A 25,227-nucleotide genomic window follows, 5' to 3' on the forward strand; every position below is an offset into this window, starting at 1 on the left:
TCAAAGAGTCACTAAATGAACTGTTGTAAGTCGAGATTGTCAGTATTCATAACTTGTACTCTCCATAAAAGCTCATTATGCTGCTTTTGTTTTAGTGCAACTTAAACCTGCCTATCCCGAAACTCTAAACTTTCAAAATGCATTTCTTTTTATGCATTGAAATATATGAAAAGTTTGGAGTGCGAGAGGAACTTTATTGATTTGAGTTTGCTACTCAAATATTTCCGGTGGGTGGAGGCTGAAAGGGTGGAGGGCAGCTCTTGTAGGTTAGAAAGATCAGACAGCAGGTCACGGGAAAGACATCTGCTAAAACCCTGGGGAATAGCTGCCTGTCCAGATAATTTATGCATTGCTGAATCCGGTTGGGACAATACCTTGACTGGATCAATAGAAAGTCTGCAAAATAATGATGTGTTTTTTTAGAGAAATCTTTTGCTGGAAGAGCAGGGTGGAAAAATTGTGGCTGGTATTCAGGCCACATCTGTAGTGGGTTACTTCCAGACATTCATCCTGGGATCATATCAGATATGGAGCTGCTGCAAACACTGCAAATTTCCAAACTGCGTGGTGGGATAAAGAAACGAACAAACAAACGATTCTCAGGCACCTTCCTTGTTTAAAACAGGACAGTCTGGAATCGCGCAAAGTTACCTTCTTGGAAACCTGAAAGCTTCCAGCTGTTGCAAACTTCTGAAGATTGCACTACATTTCATTAGACGAATGAATGCTTAGGAGATTAAAAAAGAAAAATCAATATTTCAGATTCCATAAATCTCTTTGTACCTTTTGTGGTAAGAGATTGACACGGCTACCTTTCTGAAAACATCAAGTGTTGTGCAAGCCTTCTGTTGAGTTAATAAAGATATTGCCTCGAGAATTTTGGAAGTTATGTTCTCATGGCTACCATCTTGCTTTTCTTTTTACTGCACTGAGCAAGCTCAGCCAATAGTCTTACCAATAAAGGAGGATGCTTGTAACTCAGGGTTGAAATGTGGGGTCCTTGGTGCTCTCTGAACTTGCTTGTTTTCTTGCATGCCTTTCATTACCCTAACAGAGGGTAATTAATAAACAGAGGGATAGAATCAAGATCACGTGAAGGGTTAATACCAATTTATAAGGACTTGGTAAGGCCACACTTGGAATACTGCATCCAGGTTTGGTCGCCCCAATGTAAAAAAGGTGTGGAGACACTTCTAGAAAGAGTGCAGAGAAAAGCAACAAAGATGATTAGGGACTGGAGGCTAAAACATATAGAGAATGGTTGCAAGAACAGGGTATGTCTAATTTAATGAAAAGAAGGACTAGGGGAGAATGATAGCAGTGTTCCATTATCTCAGGGGCTGCCACAAAGAAGAGGGAGTCCAGCTATTCTCCAAAGCATCTGAGGGCAGAACAAGAAGCAATGGGTGGAAACTAATCAAGGAGAGAAGCAACTTGGAATTAAGGAGAAATTTTCTGGCAGTTAGAACAATTAATCAGTGGAACAACTTGCCTCCAAAAGTTGTGAATGCTCCAAAATTGGAAGTTAAGAAGATGTTGGATCACCATTTGTCTGAAGTGGTGTAGGGTTTCCTGCCTAAGCAGTGGGTTGGACTAGAAGACCTCTAAGGTCCCTTCCAACTCTGCTATTCCATTCCATTCTATTCTGTTCTAACTAGGTAACATCATAAGTAGCACTGATGATGTTTCCTAGTTAGGGTAATGAAACGCCTGCAAGAAAAGGCAAGTTCTTGTTTCTAACAAAGATATATTCTGACTTGGGAGAGAAAGCAAAGTTCTGCTCTCAGTTTGTAAGAAGTCTTTGGGCAGTTGCTCTGTTCCAATTCTCTAGGTTTCCCCACTGAAAGGAGGAGTTTGATGGGAAAATCCCAGGACTGAAGTGAAAGCCATTCCAAAATGTGATTTTAAAAGATACCCATAAACATGCTGTTTTGAGATGAGAGGAGACAGAAAGCAATTACAAGCGGTCCTCAACTTACAACCATTCATTTAGCGACCATTCAAAGTTGCAACGGCACTGAAAAGAAGGAGTGATCATTTCACCCTTAATGAACATTGCAGCATTGCCATAGTCATGTAATCAAAATCCAGACACTTAGCAACTGACTCATATTTATGACGGTTGCAATGTCCCGGGGTCAGGTGATCTCCTTTTGTGACCTTCTGACAAGCAAAGGCGATGGGGAAGCTGGATTCACTTAACAACTGTGTTACTAACTTAACAACTGCAGTGATTCACTTAACAACTGTGGCAAGAAAGATCGTAAAGCTCACTTAAGAAATGTCTCACTTAACATCAGAGATTTGGGGTTTAATTGTGGCTGTAAGCTGAAAACTACCTGTACATGTTTGGGGGCTGTGTTTAATATCAGGTTGAATGAATAAATCAAATTGAAAAGTACATGTTGCTTTGACATGTTGCTTTGACTTGTGCTGTGCTTTTTTCCCCAACGTGTGGCCCTCTGCATGCTACTCAAAACAATTGAATTAACAGAATTAGATAAGATATTAACAGGAATAGAAGAAAGATTGATAAAGAAATTGTATAGCTACTTATCAGGCATAAAAAATGGAAGATGAACAAATGAGGGAGACACACAATAGAATTGACAAATGATAGAAACTGTGGGACAGGAATTACAAATTAACAATGTCAATTGCATATAAAGAAAATTTGTGCAAGATGTTTTATATACGGCACTTTGCACTGGCGAGGTTGGCAAAGATGTTTAAAGATAAGTCAGCCAAATGTTGGAAATGCCACCAGGTACCTGGGTCTTATTATCATATGTGGCGGACATGTGAAGAAGCCAAAAAATATTGGACAAAAATAACATCCATGGCTGGAAAAGATGATAAAACAGCACATTGATTTAAAGCCAGAAAATTTTCTGTTGGGGATGTTACCTAAAACTTATAGTAAAGAGAATGCATATTTAATTATTCATGTATTAACCGCAGCTAGAATTGTATTTGTACAAAATTGGAAAAGTGAAGAGATCCTTACTGATGAGAATGTGATTAGGAAAATATTAGAGTGTGCAGAAACGATTGAATGTAGCCCTCAGCTACCAAAGAATTGAGGAGATAAAACTGCTCTTGGTGAAGAAGTATAGGCAGTCTCAATTTCGTTTTATGACCAGTTGTTTGGCGATTGTTCCAAGTTATGACAGACTTCCCTGGGGTACTTACGACCTGGTTCCAAACTCCCCACAGCTGCCCATCCCTCATGATCATGTGATGGCATGGGCTCTGTGTTGGAGGCAGAGAGGGGGCCAGAGCCATATGCCAGTTATCAGCTGCCTTCAGAGTCAGACATCAAGGAGGCAGACAAACAGCTGGAGCCAAACGAAGGGAACAGCTAAAGAACAGGGGTCGACTTGGGAGTAAGACCACAGGTGGACGATGAATGGCCCCTCCCAGAGGAAATAAAAGAGGAGCAAAAGGGGAGTGGAGTTTGCAGGAGACAATTAGTTCGCTTACCGTATTTTTCAGAGTATAAGATGCACCTTTTTTTCCTCAAAAAAGAGGCTGAAAATCTGGGTGCGTCTTATACGCCGAATACAGCATTTTTTGCCTCCTGAGGTCCTGCCCCCTTCACCAAAATGGCCATGGATACCCTTATGGAGGCTTTCAGAGAGCTCCTGGGGGCTGGGGAGGGTAGAAATGAGCAAAAAACAGGCCGTTTAGGGGAAGTTTGCAGAGTGCAAAAACTTTTTTTTCCTTTTGGAAAGCTCTTTAACTGATTGATGAGAATTATATTGATCAAGTGTTATACCAGCAGAAACACCTACCTATCTACTATATTTCTCTCTCTCTCTCTCTCTCTCTCTCTCTCTCTCTTTCTATTTCTCTCTCTCTCTATCCCTCTACCTACCAACCTACCTATACACTCACTCTCTCTCCCTACCTACCTACTGTATTTCTCTAATTCTCTATCCCTCTACCTACCTACTTTTTTTAAAAAAAATTGCCTTTTCAAAACCTTGGTGCAACTTATACTCTGGTGCGTCTTATACTCTGAAAAATATGGTAATTGGTTCCTGACTCTCCGAGACTCCTTGCCAAGTTTTGAAGATATCGTCCTGTCAGCTCTCCAAGCCAGATAAGGTCTGTGACCATAAATCCTCTCTTGAAAGACTTTGCTGGATGTGAATGAGCAGAATTCACAGTAAATTAATAAAAGGGTTTTTTTGTCGGGACAAGGAGTTTGTTTCATGCTTTTGGGAAGCCTCGGTCAGAACACAACAATGATGGGCCGGCTCCAATGGAGTCATAAGTCAAGGATTACCTGTAACTATCTTTCCCCGAGGCAGTTTTCTGTTTTTCTAGTACTACATTATTCTGATATTGTCCCTGAAGATGTTGTGGTTGGACAAAGGAGTTGAACTGAACTGGCAGAGAGCAAGGCATTAGGAAGTCTTGGTTGTTAGAATGCAAAGTGTGGCTGTGAGTCACAATTGTGTGGAAGCCTTCCTTTGTTTCATTCACATGTGACTGAAAGGCCCAGCTAATCTGGGCTCCCTGAAGCGAACACCAGTATGGACGACTTGATGACTACAATTTTGAATGCATGCCCAGATGTTATTACAAGCCCCTGAAAAGAAGACTTCATGCCTTTTGAAAGGATTCAGCGTGCATTAAAGTCATTCCCCAGTTCTGCTATGGGGAACATCACATGGATAGCAGCAACCCATAACTATCTTAAAAGGGGCACATGTGAGTCAATGGAAGGTTGCACCTTAACCAGAGTTCGCCTTTTTTATAAAATTAACAATTTGAAAAAACAGCTGCCGAGACTGAGTTTCAACGGCATAAATGTCCTTGTCACGGGAAAATCAAATAAAATCTCCTCCGAGTCCCGATTTCCAGTGATCTACGTTGACTCATCTTGACAGCAACACAGAACTGGTTTCCCGTTGTTTTCTTCCAGCAAGACTTGTTCCTAAAATTTATGTTCTGCACCAGCCTTCAGTCCACCTGGTGAGATCCAGATTGAATTGTAACTTAACCGAATAACAAAATATCAAGAGTTGGAAGGGACCTTGGAGGTTTTCTAGCCCAACCTCCTGCTCAAGCAGGGGAACCTATACCATCATGGACAAATGGCTGCCCAATCTCTTTTTTAAACACTCCAGTGGTGGATGTCCCAAAGGTGCTTTTTCAAGAGGCAACTGGACTTTCTAGTTTTTCTTTGAAGATGTTTAGCTTCTTATCCAAGAAGCTTATCTAAGAAGTGAAACGTCTTCAAAAAAACCCCCAAAAAGTCCAGTTGCCTCTTAAAACAAAGCACCTCTGGGGCAACCATGACCTGGATGATTAAGAATCTCCATAGACACCTCCAGTGGTGGAGCACCCACAACTTCTGGAGGCAAGTTGGTCCACTGATTAATTGTTCTAGATTTCAGGAAATTGCTCCTTAGTTCTAGGTTAGTTCTCTCCTTGAACTTGAACAAACCAAGTCAGTAAGAGTCCAGACCTAGTCCATTTGGTCCAAGATCAAGTGAGGTACTACTACCTCTCTATAAAGCCTTAGTAAGATCACACCTATAACACTGCATCCAATTTTGACCACCACACTATAAATGATGTTGGGACTCTAGAAAAGGTGCAGAGAACCAAGATGATTAGGGGACTGGAAACTAAATCATATGAAGAACGGTTGTAGGAACTGGGTATGTCTAGTCTAGTGAAGAGAAGGACCAGGGGAGGCATGATAGCAGTCTTCCAATATTTGAGGGGCTGCCCCAAAGAAAAGGAAGTCAAGCTATTTTCCAAGGCACCTGAAGGCCAGACAATGAATCATGGATGGAAACTGATCAAGGAGACTTTCAACCTAGAAATAAGGAGAAATTTTTCTGACAGTGGGAAGTTGAGAACAATCAACCAATGGAACAGAAGTTGCCTTTGGAAGTTGTGGGAGTTTCATCACTGGAGGCTTTCAAGAAGAGATTGGACTGCCATTTGTCAGAAATGGTGTAAGGTCTCCTGCTTGGGTGGGAGGGTTGGACTAGATGACCTACAAAGTCCCTTCCAACTCTGTTAATTTGTAAATATAAGGATGATGTCCTACATGCATCAGGATCTAGATACCTTCATCGTCTCCTTTTCCCAAGTCTTTCTTCTTTCTTCTTTCTTTATTTGTTTTGTCAAGTGTGTATAAGATAATAGATATAAGTACATACAAGATTATGAATACATGAAATGGATATGAATAAATGGGGTTGTTAGGACAGGGACAGTAGGCATGCTGGTGCGCTTATGCACGCCCCTTACAGACGTCTTAGGAATGGGATGAGGTCAACAGTAGACAGTCTAAGGTTAAAGTTAAAGTTAAAGTGGGGGTTTGGGGAAGAAACCACAGTGTCAGGTAGAGCATTCCAGGCGTTGACCACTCTGTTGCTACAATCGAGTTTGGAGCAGTTTACCTTGAGTTTGTATCTATTGTTTGCCCGTGTATTATTGCGGTTGAAGCTGAAGTAGTCGTTGACAGGTAGGACCTTGTAGCAGATAATTTTGTGTACTACACTTAGGCCAGACCGAAGGCGGCATAGTTCTAAGTTCTCCAATAAGATCTGGGAGAAGGAAATCTTATGGGGTCCCTTCATTGATGGAATGTTGTCAGCTAAGATCTTGAAGGCAGGTCCATTCAACTGCTGCCCCTTTTCTCTGGAATTGCATCCCCCACCCCAACCCTGCTGAGTTTCTGAAATAGTATCAATGCTGTCCTAGCAAGACCTGGGGATATATGTGTTCTAACCTTGTTCTTTCTTACAGCCTGGGGTGTTTGTTTTTAATTGAGTTTTGTTTCCCTGGGTGTAGAAGTGAGACTTCTGAATGTTGGATGTTATTATTCATTTGTCGATGTTACAGCCTGGCTTGCACTAGTAGTCGGTTGCTCAGAACTGAGAGCAATCCGAGCAGTTTATGGACCAAATCAATGAATGCCTAAATAAATAACCCTCCTTCAATCTGCTTGCATTCTGATCAGGCGGGGACCTTTCTGTAGGTGTGGCCAATGCTAGATTTTTTTGTACTGTCTGTCTTATTTTCTTTTGATCCCCTAAATAAGCGCTTGGCAGTTAATAAGGTGCAGGAGGCGGTGAGCGTGGTCACCTCATGGCTGCTTCTGTGGCAATATTTTCAAGGAGGGCTTATTTTGGGGGGAGGGGTTATTTTAACACATGTGCTCAAAAGCCCGATTGGGCTTATTATCTGGGGAGGTCTTATTTTTGGGGAAACAGGGTATTCATTCAATTACTGTACAGTCACTGAAGCTTTTTGTTGGTAAAACTTCAAAAGGCATTGAGAGTCATTGTTGTTAGTTGTGAAGTTGCATTCGACCCATCGCAACCCCATGGACAATGTTCCTCCAGGCCTTCCTGTCCTTTACCATCCTCTGGAGTCCATTTAAGGTCACACCAACTGCTTTGGTGACTCCATCCAGCCACCTCCTTCTCTGTTGTCCCCTTCTTCTTTTGCCCTCCATCGTTCCCAGCATGAGGCTTTTCTCCGGTGAGTCCTTCCTTCTCATTAGATGGTCAAAGTCTTTGAGTTTCCTCTTCAGGCCTTCTGGCCTTCTAAAGAGCAGTCAGGGTTGATCTCCTCTAGGACTGACTAGTTGGATGGCCTTGCAGTCCAAGGGACTCGCAGGAGTCTTCTCCAGCACCAGAGTTCAAAGGCACCAGAGTTCTTTGGTGCTCAGCCTTTCTTATGGTCCAACTTTCACAGCCATCCATTGCAACTGGGGAAAACCATAGCCTTGATTATATGCACTTTTATTGGCAGGGTGATGTCTGGATTATGATCTATATATAATCTAGATGCTAGATTATGTTTTTTGCTACTCGGACTAACGTTGCTCTCCTACTACAAGTGGGAGTTGGTATGACTGGTAGTTCGCCATACAAAACAGCATCTGGAAGTGAAAGGCAGAAGTCTCCCTGATATGCCCAGTTTTGATTAGGAGAACATGCTCGTATTAGAGATAATTGAGCCCTGTTGTTAAGAGAGACATTTGTTAAGTGAGTTTTGCCCCATTTCATGAACTTTCTTGCCTCAGTCGTTAAGTGAATCGCTGCAGTTGTTAAGTTAGCAAACCGGTTAGTTAAGTGAATCTGGATTCCTCATTGACTTTGCTTGTCAGAAGGTCGCAAAAGGGAGATCACATGATCCCAGGATCCTGCAATTGTCATGCATATGAACCAGTTGCCAAGCTTCTGAATTTTGATCCCATGGTCATGTGGACATGGTCATAACTGGGAAAAACAGTCATAAGTCACTGTTTTTAGTGCTTTGAATGGTCACTAAACAAACTGCTGTGAGATGGTTGTATGATCATACAAATCCCCTCCAGCAGACCCAAATATTTAAGGGCTGAAAGCTTTAGAGATAAACTGTTGTGGCCCGCCAGCAGAGCTGGCAGCAGATTCAGACAGTGAGGAGGTTGGGGAGGAACATGGGCCAGTCCTGGAGTCTGGGGAAGACTCTGATGAGGGCCCTGTGTCGGAGGCAGAGAGGGGGCCAGGGCGATATGCCAGTTATCAGCTGCCTTCAGAGTCAGACAGCAGTGAGGCAGACAAACAGCTGGAGCCTGTTCCCAGTGTGTGCAAGAACAGAATTTCCAGACGAAGGGAACAGCTAAAGAACAGTGGTCAAATTGGGAGTAAGGCCACAGGTGGACGATGAATGGATCCTCCCAGAGGAAATAAAATAGGAGCGAAAGGGGAGTGGAGTTTGCAGGAGACAATTAGTTCGCTTAATTGGTTCGTGACTCTCTGAGACTCCTTGACAAGTTTTGCAGATATTGACCTGTCAGCTCTCCAAGCCAGAGAAGGTCTATGACTGTAAATCCTCCCTGGAGAGACTTTGCTGGATGTGAATGAGCAGAATTCACAGCAAATTAATAAAAGGTTTTTTTTTAATTGGGACAAGGAGTCTGTTTCGTGGTTAAAAAGAATCATTTAAAGCCTTTAAAAAGAATCATTATTTGGCATCTGCCTGAGCAGGAAACCTACTCATAGCATGGTGTTTTCCATTTTGGTCCCAGGAAAAGTCTGCTGGGAGAGATAGTTTGTTGTGTGGTGAAGTTTATCAGGCTAGAAACTGGGAGACTGGGAGTTCTAGTTCGGGTCTTGGGCACAAAGCCAGCTGAGTGACCTTGGGCCAGTCCCTTTCCCTCAGCTCTAGGAAAGCAGCAATGGCAAACTCATTCTGAAACCATGCCAGGTAAACTGTAGGGCAGGGGTGTCAAACTCAAGGCCCGGGGGCCAAATATGGCCTGCAGGATGCTTAGATCTGGCTCCTAGAGCCGCCTTGGAAGCAGCGAACATGGGCTCTCCCATTTTCCCGAGTTCTGTTTTCACTGGCAGGGGGTTGCAGGAGGCCGTCACAGCCAAAAACGGAGCTCAGGAGCCCGTTTTCGCTGGCAGAGCACTTGGTCCACCGAAGGTGCCCCAGACATGAGTGACACTCAGCTGGCCACATCCATCCCAGCCACGGCCCTCTGACGTCAAACACAACCCTGATGCGACCCTCAATGACATCAACTTTGACACCCCTGTTGTAGGGACATCTCCAGCAGAGGTGGGTTCTTACCAGTTCGCACTGGTGAACCGGTAGTGGAAATTGCAACTGGGTCGCTGACCTAGTAGGGATGGCAGGCTGGCCACACCCCTGAACAGGTTCCCCAGTCACCCATGCCTTTGCTGGCATGGTTTTTAGTCCCCTGGTCTCCAGGCAGTTGGTCAGGTGTCAACATTGACTTGAAGGCCCCATAAAAGGTTCTGTTATCTAGAACAGTTAGGGCACCCTAATCTTCTTTGAGCAGGCCAGGAAAAGGGACTTCCTTACTAGGGAAAAGCAAAAGGTTCAGAAGGGATCTAGGAGCTACCTGAATTAAGTCTGAGGCAAACCCTTCAGGTCTTGGCCCAAATAGAGCATTCCACCCCTCCTCCTCCTCCTCTCTGCTAAGAAGAAAATTGCAAACAAAGACCTTCCATTCTTCCTCTCAGCGGCTCCCCATCTGTCCTTCTTTTCTTCCTCCTAGACCCCAGGCGAGGGGAGGTGCAGACCGGTGTAACTGATCCATTTTTAAAACCTTCGTGCCAGGTGCATGCTTTCTCAGCCAGGTTTCAGCAGGCTGCCCCTCGGCTGTTACGCGCATGCACACATACACACAAAAGGCAAATGCACAAAGGTTGCCTCTTTTTCCCCCCTCTTTTTTCTTTTGGTCAGACCAGAATAGTAGAACAGCGAGGTCAGAAAGTTTAAACAAGAGAGTAGGAAATAACTTTCAGGACAACTTTTTAACCATTTCACAGACCTGGGAGGAAATTCGGTGGCTCATTAGAGACACCTAGTGGAGACGGGCCACTCAAAGCCTTCTGCCAAAGGTGACTGGAGGCAGGATGCTTGGTGCTTCTCATTGATCTGGGATACCTATCATCACACACTGATTTCTTAGGATCACAGTAGGTTGTTCCCTTCTCTGTGGAGTTGTTCCCTTATCTATGGAGCTATGGGGTAATCTAAGTGTTGAATCAGAAGGTGAGTTCTCCATTTGTATCAGGCTGATTCCCCTCCCTCCCAACACGATAGATAGATAGATAGATAGATAGATAGATAGATAGATAGATAGATAGATAGATAGATGATAGATAGATAGATAGATAGATAGATAGATAGATAGATAGATAGATAGATAGATAGATAGATAGATGATAGATAGATAGATAGATAGATAGATAGATAGATAGATAGATAGAGATGGATAGATGGACAGACGGACGGACGTAGGTAGGTAGTTAGATATGGATGGATGGATGGATGGATGGTAGATAGGTAGGTAGGTAGGTGGGTGGGTGGATGGATGGATGGACTGATGGACAGATGGACAAATGGATAGATAGGTAGGCAGGTAGATAGCTAGATAGAAAGAAAGAAAAAAAGAAAGAAAGAAAGAAAGATAGATAGATAGATAGATAGATAGATAGATAGATAGATAGATAGATAGATAGATAGATAGATAGATAGATAGATAGATAGATAGATAGATATACTGGTAGATGGATGGATTGGATGGATGGATAGATAGACAGGTAGGTAGGTAGATAGATGATAGGTAGGTAGATGATAGGTAGATAGGTGGGTGGGTGGGTGGGTAGATGGACGATGGATAGAAAGGTAGAAAGGTAGATAGATAGATAGATAGATAGATAGATAGATAGATAGATAGATAGATAGATAGATAGATAATATGTAGGTAAGGAAGAGAGAGAGAGAGAGAGAGATACCAGTAGGTAGGTAGGTAGGTAGGTAGGTAGGTAGGTAGGTAGGTAGGTAGGTGGATGGATGGATCGACGATAGGTAGGTAGGTAGGTAGGTAGGTAGACAGACAGACAGACAGACAGATGATAGGTAGATAGACGGTGGGTGGGTGGATGGATCGATAATTAGCAGGCAGGACAATTTCCATTTCTCCTATGCTTCTCCATGAGATGTAACTACACCGGTTGAATGGTTGCCTGTACCAACCCAAGACAGCATTTCTGTGGGCTGCAATGGCATCTTTGCCTTTCTCTCCCTTTCCTGATATTAATCCACCCAAGTGTAAATCCAAGCAGAAGGACCTAAGGGACATCTTGGTCTACAAAACTGCTCAGGGCATTTGCTAGAGCCTACATGGCTGACTTCTGAGCAAGTTGCTGAAATCTTTGGGGGGGAGAACAGCCCTAGGTTTTTTGGAGGGGGGGAGGGAGAATAAATTTTATCCAGGATCTTCATGGCAGTTGGGTTTTTAAAAGGATTTTTATTCCCCGTGACTCTCAAACTCCAAACAGGCTGTGATCAAACCTCCTACCATCTTTAAAGAGTCCCAGGAGATGACGGTGTTTAGCATTTCCCCCCCTGCTGTTTTCTCCATTTAACACCTCTCCTCCTACCCCCACAGAAGCTGCTTTTCATTTTGCAGCTGAAAAAAAGAGTGGCATCCCTATCATACAGTACCTCTGTCTGTCTGTCTGTCTTGCAAAAAGAAAAAAGAAAGAAAGAAAGAAAGAGCAGATTTTTAGATTGGAAAAACAGCAGTGGAGGAGGGGTAGATTTAAAACAAAACAAAAAACAAAAAAACACCTGCCCTCTTTCCCAGCACGGTTGTCCCAGTTGAAATCAAACTGTTCTGCACTGGCTTTAGATGTTTTCAAAAATCAACAATAAATCTGGTTTCCCGCATCACATCTGTTTTGGCCCGCCTGGTGTTTTTGGTGAGAAATGAGGATGTTCAAAGCAGCATCACAGAGCCAGATACCTTAATGATGGATTCTATTAAAATACATGAGCTTCTGAAGACTCTTTTGTGTGAGAATTGGAAGAGAGAGAAAAAAAGTACAGAAAACAGCAGTCAGGGTATTCTTCCCAGGTGGGACAATAATCAAAATCTCAGGTGGAAGCCCCTACCAAATATTCAGAGTCAAATGCTCCAGTTTTACAGCATGAAGCAGATAGCCACTCCTCTCTTTTACTCTCCTGAGGGCCCCATATATCCTCAAAACCATTGATCGGCATCACTGGGTTATTGTGGCAGATTTCCCCTGCTCTAATTTAAAAACAGGGGACACGGTGGCTCAGTGGCTAAGATGCTGAGCTTGTCGATTGAAAGGTCAGCAGTTCGGCAGATCGAATCCCTAGCGCCGCATAACGGAGTGAGCTCCCATTACTTGTCCCAGCTTCTGCCAACCTAGCAGTTCAAAAGCACGTAAAAATGCAAGTAGAAAAATAGGGATCACTTTGGTGGGAAGATATCAGCGTTCTGTGCGCCTTCGGCGTTTAGTCATGCTGGCCACATGACCACGGAGACGTCTTCAGACAGCGCTGGCTCTTCGGCTTTGAAGTGGAGATGGGCACCGCCCCCTAGAGTCGGGAATGACTAGCACGTATGTGCAAGGGGAACCTTTACTTTTAATTTAAAAACAAAGTGCCATAGATCTTTGAGGTCATATTCTCCACCATTATCTCCCTTGTGGGGTGTCATCCGTAGAGACTGAGAGAATGAGCATCCTATACAGGTAGTCCTCGACATAAAATCACAATGAAGCCCACCATTTCCATTGCTAAGCAAGACACTTGTTAAGTGAGTTTTGCTCCATTTTACGACCTTTCTTGCCACAGTTGTTAATTGAATCGGTGCAGTAGTTAATAGCAATAGCGATAGCACTTCGACTTATATACCGTTTCACAGGGCTTTTACAGCCCTCTCTAAGCAGTTTACAGAGTCATCCTCTTGCCCCCAACAGTCTGGGTCCTCATTTTACTCACCTCGGAAGGATGGAGGGCTGAGTTGACCTTGAGCCTGGTGAGATTTGATCTGTTGCAGTCAGCAGACGTAGCCTGCGGTACTGTACTCTAACCATAGTGCCAGTTAGTAAAATGGTTGTAAAGTAAATCGGGCTCGTCAAAAGGTTGCAAAAGGTGATCTTGTGATGCCAGGACATGGTAACCGTCATAACTATGAATCAGTTCCCAAGCTTCTGAATTCTGATCATATGACCACGGGGATGCTACAACTGTGAAAAATCCATTGTAACTTACTAAACAAATTTTTGTAAGCTGAGTAAGTTTGTAAGTTTAATTTTATTTATAGGCCGCCCAATCCCGAAGGACTCTGGGCGGCTTACAGAAGGGGCTAGCATAGCAGCTCGACTCCACCTTTCAGATCAGTGCAGTTGGCATAAGCTTCAGCTGATGTGCCCAGAGATGTTGGGAACTGTGGTCTCAACTTGGAAGTTGCCAAGATGGGGAAAAACTGAGATTCTCAGCCATCCAGGTCATGGTTGCCCCAAAGGTGCTTTTTCAAGAGGCAACTGGACCTAGAATGTTCTTGAGAACTTAAGGTTTGCAAGTTGCTGAAATAGTACCTTCACTGCAAGTTGACCAATTTGTTTCAGTACTTCTGATGAATTCTGAGCCGCTGTGGTCAGTGTCCTTCTGTCTCTGGATCTCTGCTTTTTTCCATTCCAGTAGATCTACAGCAGGGGTGACAAGGCTGGATTCAGCCTGTGGGGTGCTTAGATCTGGCCCACAGGGCCACCCTGGAAACAGCGAAGGACCACCCCGTGGTGCCTCTGCTAACAAAAACGGAGCTTGGGAGGGCTGCATGCAGGAGGCCGTCAAGCCGAAAACGGAGCTGGGGAGCCCATTTTCACTGGTTGAGTTCTCAGGCCCCTACAGGCGCCCCCAACACGAGTGAAGTTGAGCTGGCCAGACCCACCCTGGTCAAACACAACCCTGATGTGGCCCTCAATGAAATCGAGTTTAAAACCCCTGATCTACAGTAATGGAATATCTGGCATCTTATGAGTATGTTGCAAGGTTTCTAGTTACTCTGTCCAGGGTAGAAGTGATTGTGTAGGATCTCCTGCTTGAGCAGGGAGTTGGACTGGAAGATCTCCAATTCTGTTATTCTGTTTAAACTGTGATACCAAGGAGTTTTGTTCAGCAAAGCTCCCTGCTTGGAGGGAGGGAAATGAGAGTTCACAAGCAATTTCAAATCCCCAAAGCTCATCATCTTAGACTGCGAGTTTCTGAGTTGTCCTTCCTGCACAGAAAGGGATGCTGGCGTGCTCTTGTGATTAGCCAGTAAGATGAAGGCCCAGGACTGACAAAGCTCTTTTGGCTAAAGCCAGAGAGTAGTACCTTCTACTGGGTTATAGTTCTATGGCCATTGCAACTGATCCAGACATACTAAGCAAGATAAAATATGTTGTAGATCTAGCCAGGTTTCTGTCCTTATTATCGAGGCAAGACTCTGCAGAAGTGGGCTGCTGGGGGTTTGGGAGAACCTCTAGCTAAGATTCTGTGCAGTTCGGAGAACCCCCAAATCCCCAACTCCTGGCTGGCCCTGCCCACACCTCCCCTCCCAGGAGTCCCCATGCAGCCCATTTTGGATGCAAGTAAGAGCAGGGTGCATATAGAGGCTCAAGGAGGGCAAAAAACGGGCCTATTGGAAGTTCGGAAAGGGCCGTAAACGAGCCCATTTCCAACCTCCAGAGTTTCTGGAGCCTGGGAAGGCTGTTTTCACCCTCCCGGAGGCTCGAGAAAAGCCTCCGGAGCCCAAGAAGAGCAAAAATGCCCCCCCCATCATGGTGCAGAAGGCCAACTAGGCCACACCCACCCATCAACCAGGCAGAGAACCCCTTGCTAAAAAATTTTGAAGCCCACCCCTGGGCAAGAGTCTTGGCTTAAATAGAAATAGACCCTGATTTGTGCCACCCTTGCTCTGCATAAGCACAAAGCAAAGGTCTCCTTGGGCAGTGGGATCTTTTCACATGAAGTGAGATGGGTAGACTGACTAGACCAAGCCATGCTAATCTTTGGTTGCTGATTTTTTTCCCCTCCTTCTTCTCCACAGAGAATTCAAGTGTAACAGCAGGAGCAGCAAAACAGAAGGTGAGTTGCGAAATGTGGATTTTGTGTTCCCTTCTGTTCCCAAGAGATAGCAGTGGAACAAACAAGTATGGAGGTAGCTTCAGGGGCCTTTGACATACTTAGGTTTCCCCGGCATTTTGCATGAAGCACAGCCTGTGTTTACAGTACTGCTTCCTTGCACCTGGGAAAAAAAATATTAGTAGTATTAATGTGGTTGATGTTGTCTCTAATAGCATCTAGTTAGCTTTGGGGATGATTACTGATGCAGTCGTAAGGGAGATCTTGGATCTTATCTGTGAGCCCAATTCTTGAGTAAAGACATGGTTAGCCTTCTGATTTTGCACCAATGATCTTGTATTCCCTCTCTGCGGGGACCGTTTTGGATACCCCAGTAGCAATAGCACTTAGATTTATATACCGCTTCACAGTGCTTTTACAGCCCTCTCTAAGTGGTTTATAGAGGCAGCCTATCACTCCCCAATAATCTTCGTCTTCATTTTACTGACCTTGGAACACTGGAAAGTTGGAAGGCTGAGTCGACCTTGAGCCAATGAGAATCGAATTGCTGAACTGCTGGCCGTCTGCAAGAGTAGCCTGCAGTACTGCATTCTGACCACTGCGCCACCACGGTATCCAGTACTTGGATTCAATGTGATCTCCCCTGATCTAAAGAGGGGGAAAGGAATCTCTGACAAGCTACAGTGGAGAACACTCCAAGCTTTCTAGGTCTCTGCACCCAGCTTTCCAGCATGCTCAGGGAACCCCTATAATAGGGGTCTCCAACCTTGGCAACTTTAAGACTTGTGGACTTCCAACTCCCATAATTCCTCAGCCAGCTTTAGTGAAGCTTTGCTGGCTGAAGAACTCTGCGCGTTGAAGTCCACAAGACTTAAAGTTGCCAAGGTTGGAGACCCCTGCTTTATAATAATGGAACCAGTTCAGGGGTGGGCTGCTACCAGTTCTGGCGAAGCGATAGTTCCGACCAGCAATTAGCCCACCCACCCGCCCTGGCACTATTGTCCTATATAATTGTGTTTTTGATGCCGCACACATGCTCAGTTCTGAGCGAACCAGTTGTTACATTATGTGACACCCACCTCTGGACATTATGTGACACCCACCTCTGCACTCCCTTCTGTTGGGATCCCATCCCACCAGGATGCTTCTTTATCCCCATCCTTCTCTTCTTCACCCCATAGGTCGGCAGAGCAGTGATCTTCATGAGTTGAGGTTTGGATCTGTTGATAGGTTGCCCAGTTACTAGCCTGAAGGAGAACCCCTATCAACAGACCTACTCCATGCCTGCCTCATGGAGACCAAATGTGGTGGTGCCTGGAATGACAATCCCAGCTATCACTGTTCTGCTCATTTATCTTAAGTATTAAGCAGCAGGAAGCGTGTCTCTACTCGAAATGAGGCCAATTCAGGGAAGAGCTCCTACACATATTTCTGTGGGGTTCACACAAGAGAACTTCCTGGTAAATTATGCCCTTCGTGGCCATCGGTTCCTCTGGCCTCCCACTTTGTCACCATTCAAGGCATCCATAATATGCGTCACCTTGCCTTGTGACAAGGCCACTTCTCCTTGGTAATGCTAAAGGGCACAGGGGAACTTAAATATAAGCTGTAAAGCCCTTGAGGCCAATTTTAACAAATGCAAGGCCATGATTAGAGCATTGTCTCACTCCCTTCTTTTCTTCCTGACCTCCTAATTTCCCCCAATTTGGCACTCCCTCAGTATCCTACTTCAACTCCCATCATTCCCGGGTCAGAAGTAAGGGGTAACAAGTGTAGCAGAGGAGAGCTTTGCAAGTTGTCATGTTGGAGAACATTCTGCATAATCACATCATGGAAGAAGGTGAAAAACTGTTTATATTCTGCCCTTCTGAAAAACTCAGAGTGTAGGCTGTCTTGCTCCCTGGTCTAAAAAGTTAGGAGACCCTTTACTGTTATCTGCACAGAGGTTTCACTAATAACAGTAGAGGATCCCCTAATTTCTTAGGCAAGGGAGCAAGATCAACCGACAAAGTTTTTCATAGGGGCAGAATATTTGCATGCTAGATGCTTTGATTGGGGCAATGTTCACCCCCCCCCCTTTTCTAACCATAAAGACAATAGCGTGTGTCTCATCCGCGATGTCTATGCAACTCCCTCTTCCAAGTGATGGAAGAACAGAGCTTGGAAGTCTGTCCCAACTTCCAAATGTCTTCTCGTTTTCTATGGTGACAGAGGAGAGAATGGGTAAATCTCTTATCCTCCAGTTATTGATGGAGGAGAAGAATGCTTGGAAGTTGCATCTGCTTCTTCCTTGCGGTCTCTCCTCTAGCCCGAGTAGATCAACCCAATGGTAGGTGCATAAAGTACATTATAAGAATCCAGTTCCAAGCATGAAAACAGACTCAAGCAAGTGGTGGGAAAGCTGCCCAACATGGTAACCCAGCTTGAAAGGTCTACATCTTAAGTAGTGTAGGAAAACTCAAAAGAGGCTACAATTTTTGGCGATACTATATGTTGAATTCTTTTATAATGTACAAGAATATTCCCCTCTCCGCTTGTAATATTATTCTGTGATACTTTTTCTGCTCCCAGTAGTGTCACAAAGATGTATAGAGAAGAGCGGGAGAAATGTCCCATGGGGTGACCTTGCAGCATGGCTTAGCCATTTCCTCCATTTTACAAAGAAAAGAGGGGGATGGATGTTTCAGACTTGGTGGGCAAACCCAGAGCTGTTGCCAAGGAACTTAACGCCTTCCTTCTTCCTCTTCCAGGCCCAGGCAGCACATTTCCAGATGTCCATCCGAGCAATTGTTCCACCAAGAGGCATGCGAGTGAAGATGACTTGAGGAAGCGGCTGAAATCCCAGGGGTCACCAGTACTGTCGACCGGAGGTGCTTTGCGCGGCACTTCCTCTTCTGATTACATCCAAGAGCCAAAGTTCTATCAGTCCGGACATCCTGGGCAAAAGACATCGGTGTGCCTGGCAGAGAAAGCCTTGCCGTATAGCATGCTCAGCTTCCCAGAAGGTTCTTGCACTGTGTTAAGTCAAGAGCACAAGTCTAGTTCCTTGCACCAAACAGAGGCGGCCGAGAGGTACAAAAGCCTCCATACCCAGAGCAGCGTCAAGCCTGAAGACTTGCTGGCACCCAGTGTTCCTGCCTGCCCTGCTGACGTCCAAGACTTGGAGGAAACCACCACACAAGACCGAGCTGCCAAAACTTTCTCCAATGCTACCTTGGCCTCGGGGAGGTGTAACATCGATAGCATCATCTCCCTGTTGAAAAGCAAGTGTGGCAACGGCAGAATCAACCTCTACCCTGTGGTGCAGCTCATAGACATTATGAAGGACATTGACCGACTCTCCCAGGACTTGAAGAGCTGTGGCGTTCACTTAGACTGCAGTGGCTTGCAATTTGATAGCCATCTGCCGCTTAGTGAGGAAGGCCGAGGACAAGGTCTTCATTATAGCTTCTACTCCTCCCCCATGCTGGCCAACAGCATCCGCAGTCCCGAGGAGCTGGCAGTGCAAAGCAGCACCAAAGCGGAGCTCCTCAAACAGACTCAACCTAGCCATTATGCGGGAGAAACGGAAGGGGACACTCGAGGTGCCCAGGACCAAATCAGCCAGAGTAGTCCTGTTCTGAAGGCCCCTAGTAGCCTTGACGAAGCTAGCAGCTCAGAGTCTGAGACAAATGATTATCCTGAACTAACCAATACAGATATCCTGAGCGAATTGGCTTCTCTGGCATGTCCTGGACCTCAGTTATTAGATCAGCATTCGGAATCCCACCATCAGCTGCTAGAAAGCCAAGAGGCTGAGTCAAGGTCACAGTTAATTGGCTCACAGTCTCTAGAACACCAACCCCAGCTAGTAGATTCTAAGTCTCTGGAGCCGCCTCCAGAACCGTTGGCCCTGCAGACAGTGGATCCCTTGCCTGCACCACTGGGGCTGCAGCCTCTAGAACCTCTAGAGCTTCAGAATTTAGAGCCTCTTTCTGAGACACTATCTCTCCAATCCCTAGAACCCCTTTCTGAGCCTCTGGGGCTCCAGTCTTTAGGGACCCTGGACCACCAGTTGCTTGATTCCCAGTCCCAGCTCCTGGATGCAGAGGCCCAGCTGCTTTCCCCTTTGCCCAAGTTGCTAGACTCTCAGCCCCATCTGGGAAGACAGGAGTCTTCAGGAGAACACCCGCTACAACCTGGAGGCCGCCTTGGAGGCTGCTCCTTAAGAGGAGTAGTAAGGCGAGGGGCTGGGCGGGGAAGGGATGATCACAGGAAATATGCTCTACGGAGAACAGATAAACCAAAGATACTCTGTCGGCGGCGTCGGGGAGGCCGAGGGCAGCGAACAGAGATTGTCACTGACAGGCAAGTCCTCCCCATGGCTGTACCAGTGGAGGTGGTCATGGCACGGCCAGAAGAAGCCAGGATGGCAGTGACCACCATTACAGCAAATGAAGTAGCAGATCCCATTGTTTCCCCTTTGGAGTCAGAAGATGGCCAGAAGGCTACTGCCCTCCTGAATCCCCCAAAGCCCAAATGCCGTGGCATCCGTCGGATGGTGGTCAAGATGGCCAAGATTCCTGTCTCTCTTGGGAGGAGGAACAAGACAACGTACAAAGTGTCCTCCCTCAATAGTAGCTTGAATGTAGAGGGCAAAGAGGTTGCCATCTCCCATTCTTTAGAGCCCACCCCACTGCTGAAGATGAAAAACAATGGCCGGAATGTGGTGGTGGTTTTTCCTCCAGGAGAAATGCCCATCATCCTGAAGCGCAAGAGGGGAAGGCCTCCCAAAAACCTGATGCTTGGGCCCTGCAAACCTAAGGAGCCTGCCCCAGAAGTGAAGAAACGGAGGCGGAGGAAACAGAAATTGGCTTCCCCACAGCCCTCTTATGTTGCAGACACCAATGACAGTAAAGCGGACTATTCAGATGTCCTGGCCAAGCTAGCCTTTCTCAACCGCCAGAGCCAGTGCTCCGCTCGTTGCTCCCCACCCCGCTGCTGGACCCCAACTGAGCCTGACTCCATCCACCAGGCTCCTGACACTCAGAGCATCTCCCACTTTTTGCACCGAGTACAAGGCTTCCGCAGACGAGGCGGCAAAGGAGGTGGGTTTGGGCGTGGAGGGAGCCACTCTGCCCGTTCCTCCCGTTGCTCCTTCAGCGATTTCTTCGAAGGCATTGGCAAAAAGAAGAAGGGGGTTCTGGGGACGGCCATGCATGTCGACCCAACTCATCCCCGGAAAAGAGGCCGTCCAGAGCCGGACTCCATGGAGAAGCCCAAAAGAAAGAGACGATCACGCAAAAATGGGGTCTTGTTTCCTGAGCAGAACCCTAACCAGAACTTCAGTGATGGGTCCTCAGAATGGTGTGGAGAAAAAGAAAGTCTTTGGATGTCCCACCAAGGACACCTTTCTAGTCAAGCCAATAGGAATTGCAGCTACCAAGGCAGCGATTCCCGAACCTTCCACTCCTCAACCGTGGAGTCAAGTTCCTCAAGCCGAACTGGTTTTTATGGGGGGAGCAATCCATCATCCCAGTCTGAACTCAGTCAGGAAAGGCAGAGCCTTTTCACGGGCTATTTCCGTTCCCTGTTGGATTCCGATGACTCCTCTGACCTGTTGGACTTTGCCCTCTCCAACTCTCGCTCTGCTTCGCGGAAATCCTCCACCACATATACAGCCCCACCCAATGCTATTGCAACCCAGAGAGGCATGGCGTCTTACTCAAGCCGGGGTGGGAAAGCCACACCCTCTTCCACCACCACAACTGCCCCGAGCGAGGTGCCCTTCCACACAGTCAGCCGGCAGTCATTCCCTCCCAACCGAGCAACAGGTTACAACCTGTCCCAGGCTGCTTCGGAGTGCCGTGACCCAGATGCCTTCCAGAAGCTGGCATCTCTCTCGGCTGTCTCCAGGTCTCCCACTACTCACTCTACCACAGCCTCCAGCTATGCACAATATGGCAACTATGGCAGTACCGGAGGACAAAGTGTGACTCCTGCCAGTTTGTTTCAGCAAGGGAAGTCCTACCACGCCACCCAAGACTGTCCCAACAACAAGGACTGCAGCTTCACCTACAGCGGTGGCAATAGCCTGCCTTCCTCCCCAAGCAGTGCCCACAGCGTCAGCTACACCCAGCAGACTACAGGGCCCAGCATGTCCCTGAGTAAGCCCTCTTTCTTCAACAGCTCTGATCCCAGCCAGTTCTCCAACTCCTCTCACACCCCCATGAGGTGTGACAGCCGGGCAAGCACTGTATCGCCAGGGGGTTACATGGTCCCTAAGAGTTCAATCCCCTTCCAGCCCTCACCGGAGAACTGTAGGCAGTTCCCTAGTGCCTCTCAATGGGCTTTCCGGCAAAGCTACGGCCTGGACTGGAACTCTGAGTCCTTCAGTCAACTCTACAACCCGGGCTTTGACTGCCACATCAATGAACCCAATGTCATCCTAGACATCTCCAACTATACACCCCAGAAGGCCAAGCAGCAGACAGTCTCTGAGACCTTCTCCGAATCCTCCTCCGACAGTACCCAGTTCAACCAGCCATCCGGCTACAGGAGGGCCAACAGTGAGGCTTCATCTAGTGAAGGGCAGTCCAGCCTCTCGAGCTTGGAGAAGCTGATGATGGACTGGAATGAGTCTTCTTCAGCCCCAGGTTATAACTGGAACCAGAGTGTTTTATTCCACAGCAACTCCAAGCCAGGACGGGGCAGGCGAAAGAAAGTGGACATATTTGACACTGCCCATCTCAGTTTCTCCACGGGGGGCTACCCCTCCAAGCGAGGGACCGGTGCTCGGCAGCCACGGGGTTCACGAGGTGCCTGTGCCTCCAAAAAAGAAAGAGGCACAGGCAAAGCAAAGTTCCCCACCAAATCCCAGCCGGTGAACCCGCTGTTTCAAGACAGCACAGATTTGGGACTAGACTACTACAGCGGGGACAGCAGCATGTCCCCGTTGCCTTCACAATCCCGGAGCTTTGGGCTCAGCGAACGCGATCCTTGTGACTATACCGGGCCCTACTCCATGAATCCTTCCACGCCTTCGGACGGCACCTTTGGGCAAGGGTTCCAGAGTGACTCCCCCAGCCTGGGGCAGACGGACTTGGAGAGCAAGCATTTCCCCACCCTGCCCCACCAGCTGGCTGCCCCTCAGCAGGCGGTGTTCGAAGCCAGCTTGCAGAAAGCTTTCTCGCCCAACTGCTCCCCCACCCTGGCTTTCAAAGAGGACTTGCGGCCCAGTGACCTCCGGAAGCTTCCGGCCTGCGACTCGCTCAAACACAGCCTCGCCGGGGTGGCCGGCTTGCCCCACTCGGCCACCCACATGGCCTGCCGGGACCTCTCCATGTCTCAGCCGCACTATGATTCTCCCAGCTGTAAAAACCCCAGCTATTGGTATTCGCCCACTGCCAGCACCCGCAGCCCTCCCTATGACAACAAAGCCGGCGTGGGCATGCTGGTAGACTTCATGGGGAGGAGCCCCGAGGCTTCCTGCCTCAACCCCCATTTGACCAGCCCCGCCAGCAGCAACCCTTCCAAGAGTGAGAAGGAGCCCATGGACATGGCAAGGGCTCATCACCGAGGAGCCTATATTTGCCCCTTGATGAATGACTTAAATATCTCCCCGGTCCCGAGAGACTCGATGCTGCCGCTGCAGGACAACTATAGGTACCCCAGCTTTGCACCCCAAGGGCACCCAATCATGACCGCACCCCAGAAGAGCGGGTTTTTGGGTCCAATGCTAGAACAGCATCCCGAGGACACATTCACAGTCACCTCCTTGTAGTGTCATCTGAAGTGCCAACCAGACACGAGGTTTTGTTTCAGGGTAGGTGCCTGAGGAAAAGCTGGGAGGGAGGGCAGCGGGGGTGCCGGGACGGAGTGGGCTTGGGAACTCATCATCATCATGATCATCATGCCAATGGAGCTAGCAAAGAGGCTCATGGCACAGTGGGGATGAAAACAAATAAACAGGGTCCTCTGTGGGGTGTTTTTTTTAAAAGGGGGTCTTTTGTAATGGTAGACACAAAGTCAGATACCAACTGGTGAAAGGCTCCCGGACAGGAGTTTGAGCTTAGGGCAGTGTTTCTCAACTTTAGCCTCTTTAAGATATGTGGATTTCAACTCCAGAATTCTCTGACAATTCAGCCAACATTTAGAGCAGTGTTTCTCAACCTTGGCGACTTTAAGTCCTGTGGACTTCAACTCCCAGAATTCCCCAGCCAGCTGAGCCAAGGTGGTGCAGTGGTTAGAGTGTAGTACGGCAGGCTAATTCAGCTGACTGCTAGTTCGGCAGTTCGGCTGTTCAAATCTCACCGGCTCAGGGTTGACTCAGCCTTCCATCCTTCTGAGGTAGGTAAAATGAGGACCCGGATTGTTGGGGGTGATATGCTGACTCTGTAAATGGCTTAGAGAGGGCTGAAAGCCCTATGAAGCGGTATATAAGTCTAACTGCTATTGCTATTGCTATTGCTAAGGATGAGAAACACTGATTTAGAGTCATGCTGGCTTAGGAATTCTGGGAGTTGAAGTCCTCACACCTTAAAAGTTGTGTCAAGGTTAAAGAACACTGTCCTAGGACGATGCCAATATAGGTAGTCCTTGAGATGGGACCACAACTGAGCCCAGCATTTCCGTTGCCAAGCAAGACAGTGAAGTGACTTTTTGTCCCCTTTTAATGACCTTCCTTACCACAGTCGTTCTTTGAATCGCTGCAGTTGTTTTAAGTTAGTAACGCAATTGTAAAGTGAATCTTGCTTTCTCCATCCATTTTGCTTGTCAGAAGGGCACAAAAGACCCCCGTAACACTGCAACCATCCTTAATACAAGCCGATTGTCAAGTGTCATGAATTTTGATCGTGTGACCCATACAGATGCTGCCATGGTCATAAGTGTGAAAAATTGTCACTTTTTTTCAGTGGCATTGTGACTTTGAACAGTCAGTAAATCAATGGTTGTAAGTGGAAGATTACTTGTAGCACACTCTCATGCAGGCAGAGGTTTTACGTAAGCCAGTCCACATCAATGTGTAGATCAGGGGTGCCAAACTCAAGGCCCGTGGGCCACATCTGGCCCACCGGGTGCTTAGATCTGGCCCGCAGGGCAACTCTGGAAACAGTGAAGGAATGGTCCGTGGTGCCTCTCTCAGCGAAAATGGAGTTCCGTTTTCGCTGGCAGAGAGTTGCAGGAGGCTGTCGCAGCCAAAAACAGAGCTCGGGAGCCCATTTTCACTGGTTTGCTCAGGCCACCACAGGTGCCCCCTCCAACATGAGTGATGTCATTCTGCCCACGCCCACCTTGGCTACCCCCACCCCACCAAGATCAAACACAACTCTGATTCAACCCTCAAAGAAATAGAGTTTGACGCCCCTGGTGTAGTTCTAACAAGCATATTTGGCGTTGCAGAAACGGGTGATGAGTTCACGGCTCACGCAAACAGCCACCGAGACCACAGACGTGGCACACGTATAAGGAGAAGTCACAGTGGGCAGCTGATCCCTATCAAAGGCAAGGGTGCTCCCCAGCATCCCTCCCCATCTTCTCCCCCCTTCCTGTGCCCCAGCTTGGTTTTATCTTTGGTCTTAGTGGTAGATGAGTACGTTTCCAGACCAATCTCTGGCAACCTGTAGCTTTATGGACCTTCATGCAGAATCCAGAGGTGTCCCTGTAATTGAAGGCTAGTCTGGTGCTTTGCTTTGTATCATGCCAGCTTTTATTTATTTTTCTTAATGAAAAGAATGTTCACAGCAATAAAGTTAGGTGGAGCAGGAATCCCAGAACGGAGTCACCCTTGAGTTATGCTGACTCGTA

General features: G+C 46.9%; 1 protein-coding gene across 3 annotated transcripts in view; it reads left to right on the forward strand.

Annotated features, from left to right (window-relative positions):
• The window catches only part of AHDC1 (AT-hook DNA binding motif containing 1), a 280,849-nt gene that overhangs the window by 230,472 nt on the left and 25,150 nt on the right, over positions 1-25,227 (forward strand). For all 3 annotated transcript variants that reach the window (XM_032227381.1, XM_032227379.1, XM_032227382.1), the window contains exons 4-5: positions 15,407-15,444; positions 18,192-23,245. In XM_032227381.1, the coding sequence (XP_032083272.1) occupies positions 15,407-15,444; positions 18,192-23,203 (5,050 nt within the window). In that variant the 3' untranslated portion in view covers positions 23,204-23,245. The remainder of the gene's footprint in view (positions 1-15,406; positions 15,445-18,191; positions 23,246-25,227) is intronic.

Source organism: Thamnophis elegans, chromosome 12 (assembly GCF_009769535.1).
Source record: "Thamnophis elegans isolate rThaEle1 chromosome 12, rThaEle1.pri, whole genome shotgun sequence".
Lineage (NCBI taxonomy): Eukaryota > Metazoa > Chordata > Lepidosauria > Squamata > Colubridae > Thamnophis > Thamnophis elegans.